At 36.8% G+C, this 12,574-nt stretch overlaps 1 protein-coding gene across 1 annotated transcript in view; it reads left to right on the top strand.

Moving 5' to 3' along the window:
* The window catches only part of RNF17 (ring finger protein 17), a 115,457-nt gene that overhangs the window by 58,968 nt on the left and 43,915 nt on the right, over positions 1 to 12,574 (top strand). The window contains exons 18-22 of the mRNA XM_045037204.1: positions 373 to 493; positions 3,818 to 3,938; positions 5,978 to 6,205; positions 6,865 to 7,015; positions 7,171 to 7,289. Coding sequence (XP_044893139.1) covers positions 373 to 493; positions 3,818 to 3,938; positions 5,978 to 6,205; positions 6,865 to 7,015; positions 7,171 to 7,289 — 740 coding nt within the window. The remainder of the gene's footprint in view (positions 1 to 372; positions 494 to 3,817; positions 3,939 to 5,977; positions 6,206 to 6,864; positions 7,016 to 7,170; positions 7,290 to 12,574) is intronic.

Raw genomic sequence — 12,574 nt, forward strand, 5'->3', positions numbered from 1 at the left:
ATCACTCAGAATTGTTGAATATTTTTGATATATATAAATCTAAGATGTGTCTTCTCTGTTTTTAGCGATTATAGGATTAGACAAATAGTCCTATAACCTGATTTTCTCATTTAACAGCATATCATACTTTCAGTGGATGCTTGTTATATCAATGTCTAAATGTGCAGTAATTCCTTCAACCAAATACTCTGTTGATTCCAATTATTTGTATTTATAAAATATTTTGTAGATACCTTTGTACATTTATTTATTTTCTAAATATGCATTAAATTCAAACACAAAGTTTTTTGTACACGTAAAATTTTATTGTAATTTTAAAATAATTGGAAATTAAGTTTACTTTTCTTAATGGCACAATTCTGTTTGACACAGGCAATCAAATGTAAGCTGGCCTATATTGAACCACGTATGAGAGCAGTGCAGTGGTCCAAAAAAGCTAAGGACAAATTTGAAGAAAAGACTCAAGATAAATTTATGACATGTTCAGTCGTTAGTAAGCTATTTCCATTTTCATTTGTTGCTGTATGGTCATATATAATTTTAAATAAGAGTAACATTATAACATTTGCCAGATCTCAGAATAAATTCAATGTGTCATCAGTAAGAGTAGTGAGAACATGTATTGAGCATTGGGTATAGTAGGTATAGTTGCAGGCTCTAGAATCTAAAATCAGCAAGAGGCAGAATTTACCATCAGAGACCAAGTCATCCCAAGAGTGCCTGGTTGGCTCAGTTGATGGAGGGTGTGACTTGATCTCAGGGTTGTAGGTTCCAGCTCCACATTGGGTATAAAGATTACTTAAAAATAAAATCTTAGGGGTGCCTGGGTGGCGCAGTCGGTTAAGCATCCGACTTCAGCCAGGTCACAATCTCGCGGTCCGTGAGTTCGAGCCCCGCATCAGGCTCTGGCCTGATGGCTCGGAGCCTGGAACCTGTTTCCGATTCTGTGTCTCCCTCTCTCTCTGCCCCTCCCCCGTTCATGCTCTGTCTCTCTCTGTCCCAAAAATAAATAAATGTTGAAAAAAAAATTTTTTTAAAAATAAAATAAAATCTTAACGGGCACCTGTCTGACTTCGGCTCAGGTCATGATCTCATGGTTCATGAGTTCGAGCCCCACGTCGGGCTCTATGCTGACAGCTCAGAGCCTGGAGCCTGCTTCCGATTCTGTGTCTGCCTCTCTCTCTCTCTGCTCCTCCCCACTTGTGTTCTCTCTCTCTCTCTCTCTCTCTTTCTCTCTCTCTCTCTCTCAAAAGTAAATACACATTTAAAAATTTTTTAAAACATAAATAAATAATAAAATCTTAAAAAAATAAAAAGATGAAGTCATCCTGGATGTGGCCTCTTGAAAGCTCTAAAGCCAGAAATTAGCTTCTCTTATTTCTGTTTGCATTTTTGCAAGGACTCTATCCTGATTTTGGCATGATGGATGCTAAAGTTTAATGTGCAGGGAAGTGAGGGGAAGTAGGACATAACTGGTAAATAGTTTTCATATGTTCTTTTTTTTTTTTTTTCATTTCATATGACTTAAGTGAATTCAACTGTAGGCTCTCCCCATATTTAGAAAAAAAGTTGTTTCTGTTTTGGAGGAGTTTGGGTCCAAGATACAGGCTGACTATTACCTTACAATTTTATAACGCAACATGTTCTGAAAATGAAAAGTTGAGTAGCAAAATCTGATCTGAATTGACATGAAGGTACATACAGTCTTTATCTCTCTCCTTTATAGTGAATATCATATATTCTGTTTCAGGATAATAATGTATGTTTGTAGGCTGCTGCCTCAGTCTGCTGGAGCTATTACAAAATATTCAGTGTATGTTTTACGTAGTCTTTCTCAATTTGAAGAGTTCTGAAACATGTCTGGCCCCAAAGGGTTTGAATTCGGGTATGGGGAGGTGTAGGATTCTGTTGTTTATCTGACTGTGTTGGTCTTAATAAGTACTAGTGCAGAATATACAAGATCATGCTTACTTAGGGTTGATTTATGGGAATTTCCAGGGTAATTTTTACAGCACCTATTTGTTCACATTTATCATACTACGTTAAATGAACCCAACTACTGTAAGAGCGTTAGCCTCTTTTACAGTGAGGAGACTGAAGCTTACTGGTCAGCTGCTCAAGGTTACTTAACGTAGAACTGATGCCTATCAGTGATAATTTATATACATTGTTTATACAAGAAATTGTTCTGAAGAAATAGTTTCTTTAGGGAGGAATGTGATTATAGATATTGCATTGTCAGTCAATAACATTTTTATATCTGTCTTCTCTGATATGAACAGTAAATTAAGGGCTTCTTAGTCCTTGAGTTATCTCCACTGATTTTGTGCAGAATTTAACCTAGATAATTCTGCTTACCAACTTTCCTTTTGGTATTTTATTCTGTTGGTTTTAGCTCCCCCTCCCTGCAGTGGACCTGACTTGGTTCCTTTCTTTCCTCTTTCTTTTGCTTACTCACTTAATTACTTGTTACACCATTAATATCCAGACACTAGTCACAATATAGTTATTATCCTAGGTAATTTGAGCAGGGCCTTCTGGCACTCCTTAAATCTAAAATACCTCATCAACCTGTGCAATGATGAAATTAAGAGTTTTAAGACATTAATATTAAAATGAACTACCACAGACCAGAAGGGGAGCTTTCCATTAATATGCATTGTTACCTTATAAAGCAACGGATATTTAAATTTTAATTAGCAGAGCAAGGAAGGTGGTGACAGTACAGAACATACAGGAATAAAGAACTTTGTGTATGGGAAATATAGTCAAAGAACTGAAGGGAACGCGAGAGCACAAGAAATGGAAAAGTACGGAGATGAAAATTTATTGAGGCTCATCATCATTTAGCCTTATATTTCTAGATGACGTATTTGATCCATTAAAAAGGAGTCCACAATCATTTTTAGGCCCTTGGAAAAAGTTTTGTAATATGTGTTTTTATGATGTAGGATGCTGGTAACTCTTCATCTTTTTATTTAGAATCATCATTCTGGCCTGCAGCTCCAGCTGCTGTTGTATAGAAATTGTAGGCATAAACTGCAGTTTAAGTATGCATTCACTGCATATGTTAAGGCATTGAAGTGTGTGTTTTCTAAAGAAATTCCTCTGTTGTTTATGCAGATACATATTAGGCAGGTTCTCTGTGCTGTGTACCATAAGCAAGTAAACAGGCACATGAGATGTAAATTTTGCCCATAGTTAAACTCCCAGTTTAGTTTAAGAAATCTAAATAGATCTACTTGTTAAAGTAGCCAATTTGTTTTCTAAAAGAAATTAAAAGTTAGATGGTTTGTTCTAAAAACAGAGGAATAGGAAAAAAATTCCAGGTTCCAATCTTTAAGGGTGTTTTTGGAGTTTTTGTTGTTTTGAACTTTGTGCCATTTTTCTAAAAGCTGTAGACCTTAGCAGATAATCACTGGACTGAATTAACTTTCATTCTTTTGTCCTCTGGAACTAGTTTGAATTTAATAAAACAGTTTAAAGACACATCAGAACACTTACTCAATGAATATAGGTCAAGTTATATTTTTCTGAGTTTAAAAGCTTTAAACTGCTTTTGATGTGTTATAGAACAGCACACAATAATCTAAAATAAAAATTGTATTAATTTGCATATGTTACAGACGACATGGACAATTGCTTTATGTTTGCAAAGTGCTACTTTTATCCCTGCAGAGAGACTTTGATATTACTTAGCAAGAAACCATATGTATGCAAAATGAAATTAAGTTTCCTGTTATTTAAAATTGCCTCATTTAGTATATTTTATGACATATTTCTTTCTTTCCCCAAACTCGTCTTAATGGTTTTACAGAAATTCTGGAAGATAATGTGCTGTTAGTTGAGCTTTTTGATTCTCTTGGTGCTCCTGGAATGACTCCTACTAGTATAAATGACCAGCTAGTCAAAGAGGGCCTAGCATCTTATGAAGTGGGGTAAGTAGACCTACAAACTTTAAAAAATTCAGTTTATTCACAGGAAGGTGGTAGGGCACCTGGGTAGCTCAAGTTAAGCATCAAGAGTTAAGCATCTGACTCTTGATTTTGGCTCAGGTCATGATTTCATGGTTTGTGAGTTTGAGCCCTGTGTTGGGCTCCACGCACTGACAGTGTGGACCCTGCTTGGGGTTCTCTCTCTCCCTCTCTCTCTGCCCCCCCCCCACCCCCCGCTGCTTGCTCTTTCTCTCCCTCTCTCTCTCCCTCAAAATAAATAAAACTTAAAAAAGAAAAAAGAAAGTGGCATATCATTTTCTTTTGGATATCTGCTTTGGAGTTTCCCCCTGTTTTTGAATCAGGAAAAATAGACGGAAAAATAATTGGAGTCATTAGTTTAATGGGGGTAGAGTGGCTTTTCCCTCCATCCCTAAGTGACCCTGAAACCAAGAGAATGGCTCCTCAGGATTTAAAGTACTTCTAAAAAGAGAATAGCATCTTATTTCTAGGTAGAACATCTGCTTTAGTAGCCCTTTGTACCTATTTGAGAAGAGAATTAATAAGAGAAATGTCAGTATAGAGTAGTTAGTGGTAGAATTAGCCCACATTCCCATTTGAAGAAATGTGAATTTTTTCTGGGTTCAAGTGGATACGTTGAACAAGAGCCAGATTTGAGCCATTGTGCTAATAATACCCAAGACAGACCAGTGGTTGAAGTGACCGCAGTATAGAAGGGCAGAGGGGTGGGAGTGTTTGCAGTAAACATTAATTAAATGGAGGAAATGAATATATGGATCTCTGAAGAGAGACATGGTTAAGTGATTCACCTGGGAGTTAGCAGCATATAAATGAGTCCATTAGAATAAATGAAAATCACTTTCATTATTCATCTCAATTTCCCTTGATGAAGATGCAACTATGAGGATTATAATCTATGAGAAAGAAAGTCCAAAACTGGTAGATCATGAGCCCGAGACTGAAGAAAAACCAGGAACCGGAGAGAGAACGTTTCAAGAAGGAAAGAGTAGCTAGTGCTGAGAATTCAAGTCAAGTAAGGGCTGAAAATTATCCATTAGATATAGCAACAAAAATTAAGTCACCTTGGTTAGCTAAATCTCAAGCTTATTGTGAAAGAAATTAAGTTTTTCTTTAATAAAAATAAAGGACATCTAATTATCTGTGTTTTCACTATGAACTAACCTGACTTATTAAACATTCTAAACACTTCAATAATTTCTCTTTTTAATACACCTTAATAGCAATTGGCTTCCACTTGTATTCTCACTGGCAAGTGGATTGATACTTTTTAGTCATCAAAACAAATTATCAATAATTCTTCTCTTTTTGAGTACAAGATATCAATGGCAGATGATGAAATTATGAACAAACTTGGTATTTAAAGCGCTTCTAAAATAGAAAGTTTGGGGGCACCTGGGTGGCTCCGTTGGTTGAGCATCCAGCTCTTGATTTCAGCTCAGGTCATGATCACAGGGTTGTGGGATCAAGTCCCATGCTGGACTCAATACTGAGTGTGGAGCCTGCTTGGGATTCTCTCTCCCTCTCTCTCCGCCCCTCCCCCCACTCATGCTCTTGCTCACTGAAAAAAAAAAAAAAGAGAAAGTTTGGCTTTTAAGGGTGGTTTTTGTACTTACTTTGGTAATAGCCCTTTTTAAAAAAAGAAACCAAAATTGCTGTTAATATGAAAACTGGGAAGCAGTGAATCATAGCTAAAACTTGTTCATCTCTAGGGGTACCTGAGTGGCTCAGCGGTTAAGCTCCCAACTTTGGCTCAGGTCATGATCTTGCGGTTCGTGGGTCCGAGCCCCACATTGGGCTCTGTGCTGACAGCTCAGAACCTGGAGCCTGCCTCAGGTTCTGTGTCTCCCTCTCTCTCTCTGCCCCTCCCCTGCTCATGCTCTATATCTCTCTGTCTCTCAAAAATAAACGTTTAAAAAAATAACTTGTTCATCTCTAGATCTAAGCAAATACAAACATGAATATTTTGCAAACTATTTTTGCTAATGGGTTTTGTTATTTTCCAGGTATACCCTCAAGGATAATTCCAAAAAACATAGTGAAGTATGGGATCCTTCTCCAGAAGAAATTATTTCAAATGAAGTAAACAGCTTAAATCCTGTATCTATAAAATCTCTACCTAATGAGAATCTCCAATCACTTTATAATAAGGAACTACCTGTACATATCTGTAATGTGATATCTCCTGAGAAGATTTATGTTCAGTGGTTATTAACAGAAAACTTACTTAACAGGTATAACATATAAGGAAAACATGGATTGCATATGGGCTTTTTTCTAAATTTTGTTTCAAAAATCTAGAAATCACAAATGTAGAATTTTAAAAGCAAAATTATTTCAGTTAAACAGTCACTGAAACACTGGTTAAAAGTATACAAATAGTGTATTTACTGGCTATTTTCAGTATATTAGAATTAGTCATTCCCCAAATACTTATTGAACACCTATTTTTGACAACCAGTATTGTAGGTGTTGGGGATACAGTGGTAAAAACATTTACAAGTCTTTGGCGTCATCAAGCTTAAATTCTGGTAGACAATAGACAAAATATTTACTGTAGTAGATGGTGATAAAGACAGTAGAGTAAAAGCAGTTGAGGAGGAAGGCAATTTTGGATCATCAGGGAAGGCCTCAAAAAGACTATGACATTTGAAATGGATCCTAAAGGAAGAGAGGGAGTAAACCATGAGGGTATCTGGAGGAAGATCATCTCATGCAGAGGGAAGAACAAGTTCAAAGGCCCTGCAGTGGAAATGTGCTAGGGTATTCAAGGAAAAACAAGGTATCCAGTTTGGCTTGAGTAGAGTGAGAAAGGGGGGACAGTAGAAGATGTGGTTAAAGACTTAGGTGTTGTAAGAAAAGGTTTGAAAGTTAATTTTTTTTCTCTATACAGTTTAGAAGAAAAGATGGTAGCTGCTTATGAAGACTCAAAATGGGAACCCGTTAAATGGGAAAATGATATGCACTGTGCAGTTAGGATCCCAGATAAAAATCAGTGGCAAAGAGGCCAGATCATCAGAATGGTTACAGACACATTGGTAGAGGTAAATGCAGAGTTAAAAATATAATTGTGAAGGTGAATGGATTCAGTATTTTTATCTTGAAATTTTTTAAATCTAATTTCTATTATGCTATTCAATTTGTGAAAAACATTTTGAAATACTGTCTTTCCACAGACTCAAAGTTACTATTTTCATAGGTTTTGCTGTATGACGTGGGTGTTGAACTAGTAGTGAATATTACCTGTTTACGAGAGCTTCAAGAAAACCTAAGGACAATGGGAAGATTATCTTTGGAATGCTCTCTTGTTGATATAAGGTAGTTTTTAGCTGAGTAAATTTTCTCATTATTGAATAATTACAAGTATTTTTCTTTTTTGTTTGGTTCTTGTCAGTTTTAATTTTACTAGAATTCTGAAATTTCATAAATCTAGTTAATTTGGGGGGCGCCTGGGTGGCTTAGTTGGTTAAGTGACTGACTTCAGCTCAGGTCATGATCTCACGGTTCATGAGTTCAAGCCCCACCTTGGGCTCTCTGCTGTCAGCACAGAGCCCACTTTGGATCATCTGTCCCCCCTCTCTCTGCCCTTCCCCCACTCGTATTTTTTCCCTCCCTCCCTCTTCCCCCCCCCACACACAAATAAGAAGTTATTTAAAAATATAGTTAATTTTGAGGTTTTAAGAAGAGGGAAAGATAAAAATTTGGAGCACATAAACTTTAGAGGTACCAAGGAATATAGATAGGTGAGTATCATGGGTATCTAGGTAGATTCAAACTGTTAAGTTATTAAAAACTTGAAGGACATAGGCAGATAGAAATAAAGTATATTTTATAAGCTTAGCATTGCATGGAAAGCTAAAAATATATAAATTACCAAAAAGTGAATTAGGATTCTGAAAGTGGCATGAAATACTTTTTGAATCTAGTAGAATTCTACCATAAACACAGAGCAGTTTGGATAGCAAAACTAAAGACAGCACAGTCAATCTCTAAAACCTAAGTAGACAACTAGGTTTCCCTCTATAAGCCCCAAATACAAACAAGTACACCATGTGGTACACCATGCCCTTATGGACCCTTAGGGTTATTGGCATTTGTGTGGAAGGAAGGCTGACTGGGATTCTAACAGCTCTGAGAATAGGAATTGGCAACAGGTTTTCACTGGAGCATGCAAGCCAATCTGAGAACAACAACCAAGACCAAGAAGGGAATAATGCAAGATGCCCTTCATAATTGGATGTGAGAGATCTATAATGTGCCGCATTTTTGTGGTGCTGGAACCTTAGCCATATAACCTTTGGAAGTAAACTGATGCTCTCTTCCGTGACCTCACACTGAGCAGAAACTGTTGGGGATAGAGCCTAATTTAAGCAAGACAGACACTGGGGCAAAGGAAAGAAAAGATGCAGATAAAAGTAGGGGAGAGGAGCAAGATATCAAAGTATGAGGCCATATTTTCTGTCACTTTGGGAGAACAGCACCAGAGAGTTCTAGAGCCATGAAGCTAGGAAAGCAATAGTGATCTACCTCTTCCTTCTAAAAGCACAGGAAATTTTCTTTCATTTAAAACATGATGATGTATCATTTGCAAATATGTTCTCCCATTCAGTAAGTTGTCTTTTTGTTTTGATGGTTGTTTCCTTTGCCATACAAAAGCTTTTTATTTTGATGTAGTCCTCATAGTTTAATTTTGCTTTTGTTTCCCTTGCCTCAGGAGACATCTCTAGAAAAATGTTGCTATGGGCAATGTCAGAGGAATTACTGCCTGTGTTCTTTTCTAGAGTTTTTATGGTTTCAGGTCTTACACATAGATCATTTTTTTAAAGAAGACTTACAGATGGTCAAACCACAATAGGATATCTCTTCACACGTGTTAGTATAGCTATTATCAAAATGACAAGAAATAACAAATGTTGGTGAGGATGTAGAGAAAAGGGAAACTGATGTACTATTGGTTGGAATATAAGTTGGTGCAGCCACTATGGAAAACACCAAAGAGGTTCCTCATAAATTTAAGATAGAACTAGTATATGATCCTGCAATTCCACTTCTAGGTATTTATCAAAACACAACTGAAACACTGATTCAAAAAGACATACACACCCCTATGTTCATTTCAGCATTATTTACAGTAGCCTCACCAAGATAGGAAAGCAACCTGTCAACCTGTAGATGAGTGGATAAAGAAGATGTGTGAAGTGATATCCCATTGTACCAGAGTAATGCTGGCCTTATAGAATGAGTTTGGAAGTATTCCTTCCTTTTTAACTTTTGAAATAGTTTGAGGGTAAATATTATTATCCCTTTCTTAAATGTTTGGAAGAATTCACCTGTATGGTCATCTGGTCCTAGACTTTTGTTTGTTGAGAGGTTAGGGTTTTTTTTTTTTTATTTTGTTTGTTTGTTTGTTTGTTTGTTTTTATTGCCTCACTTTCATTACCACCAGTCGGTCTGTTCAGATTATTTCTTCCTGACTATGTCTTGGAAGATTCTATGTCTCTAAGAATTTATCCATTTGTCTCAATTTGTTGTATATAACTGTTCATAGAAGATTCCTATGAGACTTAATATGGGTATGTATTATCCTCAGATTTCTTTTTGAAAAATACAGAAGTGGCAGTTTTCTGTTTGTAGGGCACATTTCTTCATTGATAAATCCATGGAAATAAATTTAATTCTTTGTAATAAGAATTATAGAATTTTATAAAAGGGGATTAGGAAGTATAAACTTCCCTTTATAAAATAAAGGGAAATGAAATTAAAAAAACTCCCTTCATAAAATTCATGGAGATGAAAAGTCAGCATAGGGAATATAGTCAATAATGTTATGATAATGTTGTATGGTGACAAACTTACCAGGGTGAGAACTGAGTAATGTATGGAATTATTGAATCAATATGTTGTACACTAGAAACTAACATAACTTTGTTAAGTATGCTTTAATAAAAATAAGAGATTTATAGAATCTTAGAATTGGAACTCAGAGATCTTAGGGGCATCATGACAGTAATTCTTTTTATACCAGCCCTAATAAATGAACAGTCAAGACCAGCTGACTTCACTGCTGTGGAGCACATCTCTTTCAGTCACTAGTATTTCCTACACTGTATTAAAATTGGTCTCCACAATAGGATACCTTGTTCTTAGTGACCCCTTTCTGTTCTAATTGCTGGTAGACCATTTATTTAATGTTCTTGAAGAGCTTATCAATAGTAGTTTCCATAATCTGCCTATTTGCACAGAACATTAATCTTACAGGTACCTTTTCCACTGTCTGTGATTACTAAGAGTGACTGTGGGGCCACATCAATAAATTTGTTCTATAAATTGAAAGAATTTAATGCCCTGGAATGGAAATTTCAGGCCAACCATCCTAAAAATTCTTATCCTGGGGACGCCTGGGTGGCTCAGTCAGTTAAGCGTCTGACTTTGGCTCAGGTCATGATGTCATGGCTCATGAGCTTGAGCCCTACATCGGGCACTCTTTGTCAGCGCAGAGCCTGCTTCACATGCTGTGTCTCCCCCTCCCCCGCTCATGCACTTTCTCTCAAAAACAAACTTTTTAAAAATTAAAAAAATATTTTATCCTAATTTTCAGTTCTACCTTGAACAGTTCAATCAGAGCAATTGAACAGAATTCATCAATCCTTTAATTGTATCCAATAATGTAGAGAATGTGTTCCTATACACACCTTGAATTATATCTTTTGGACTCAAATGGGATACCATTATTTCATGAGTCTAATACTGGCTAACCTTTAGCACTTCTGGACCCTGTGTTAATTGTCTTATAGGCATTACTCTAGTTAATCCTCACAATAAACCTTTAAGCTATAGATAAGGTATTATTTATAGATAAGAAAATTGAGTCTTCAAGAGGTTATTTTCCAGAGTAATACATCTATTAACTTTTGAGCTAGGATTATAAACAAGTCTGAATTTAGAATTGGAGCAAAGTGCCTGGGTGGCTTGGTTAAACGCCTGACTCTTGGTTTTGGCTCAGGTCATGATCTCACAATTTGTGAGATCAGGCCCCAAGTCAGGCTCTGTGGTGACAGTCCAGAGCCTGCTTGGGATTCTCTCTCTGCCTCTCTCTGTCCCTCCCTTGCTATAGACAAATAAATAGGTAGATATTTTAAAAGAAGAATTGGAGCTCTAATCACTATGATTTACTACCCTTCTGAAAAATCTTTTTCTTATAGTAAAATATACAAAACATATATTTTGCCATTTTTAGTGTACATTTCAGTTGTATTAAACATATTCATAATGTTGTGCAACCTTTACCACTATCCATTTCCAGAGTCTTTTCATCTTTCCCAACTGAAACAGAGTTGTATGAATACAGACCAAATAATTTTTAATGTTGTAAATACTTCATAATCTTAAAAGTTAATGTTTACAAAATGTATATTCATAATAGAGCATAAGAAAATCTTAATGTTAACACTGATTATTTTTAAATATTTATTTGGGGGAGAGTGCATGTGGGGAAGGGGCAGAGAGAAGGGGACTGAGGATCCGAAGTGAGCTCTGCACTGAGAGGCTAGTTGCAGCAAGCCCGATGTGGGTCTCAAACTCATGAGCCTCAAGATCATGACCTGAGCCAAAGTCGGACACTCAACCAACTGAGCCACCCAGGTGCCCCTGTTAACACTGATTTTTATCTGAATATCGTCATAATAAATTTTGAAAACCACAACTAATTCTAAGAGTCACTGATAATTTAAATTCTTAATTCTTAAGAACATCATTTGGGCTTCTTAGTAAATAGTGTAGCATATTTACTAAATCCTACTTGGTCAGACTACATGCACAGTTGGTTTTGTTCACTCATTAATGTGAAAAGATTGGCCAGGTTAGTTGTTTACCCGATGGGTCGACTCCATGGAAACTCCAGATCTAGAAATCATGTATAGAGAACCTTTAGAGCCTGCATTATGATACTTGTAATCTCTTTCACGGTACTAGTTCTTTATTCTTTGGAGGCGGATTTGATGGAAAGTCAGTCAGTTTCAGTTCCACAAACTAAAACAGATGAGGAAATTGAATATTCTCTTTTCATTGACCTGTCAATATTCATTGAACATTTTTTTAAACGTTTACTTATTTTGAGAGAACGCACGCGTGAGCGGGAGGGGGCAGAGAGAGAGGGAAAGAAAGAATCTTGTGCAGGCTCCATGTTCAGTGCAGGGCCTGACACAGGATTTGATCTCATGATTGTGAGTGAGATCCTGGCCTGAGCCGAAATCAAGAGCTGGATGCTATTCCTGAAATCATTATTACACTATATGTTAACTAACTTGGATTTAAATAAATTAAATAAATAAATAAATAAATAAATAAATAAAGTCAGATGCTTAACCAGCTGAGCCACGCAGGCGCCCCTATTGAACATTTTTACCATGAATATTAAGAATAGGGGCGCCTGGGTGGCACAGTCGGTTAAGCGTCCGACTTCAGCCAGGTCACGATCTCGCGGTCCGTGAGTTCGAGCCCCGCGTCGGGCTCTGGGCTGATGGCTCAGAGCCTGGAGCCTGCTTCCTATTCTGTGTCTCCCTCTCTCTCTGCCCCTCCCCCGTTCATGCTCTGTCTCTCTCTGT

This window comes from Felis catus, chromosome A1, assembly GCF_018350175.1.
Source record: "Felis catus isolate Fca126 chromosome A1, F.catus_Fca126_mat1.0, whole genome shotgun sequence".
NCBI lineage: Eukaryota > Metazoa > Chordata > Mammalia > Carnivora > Felidae > Felis > Felis catus.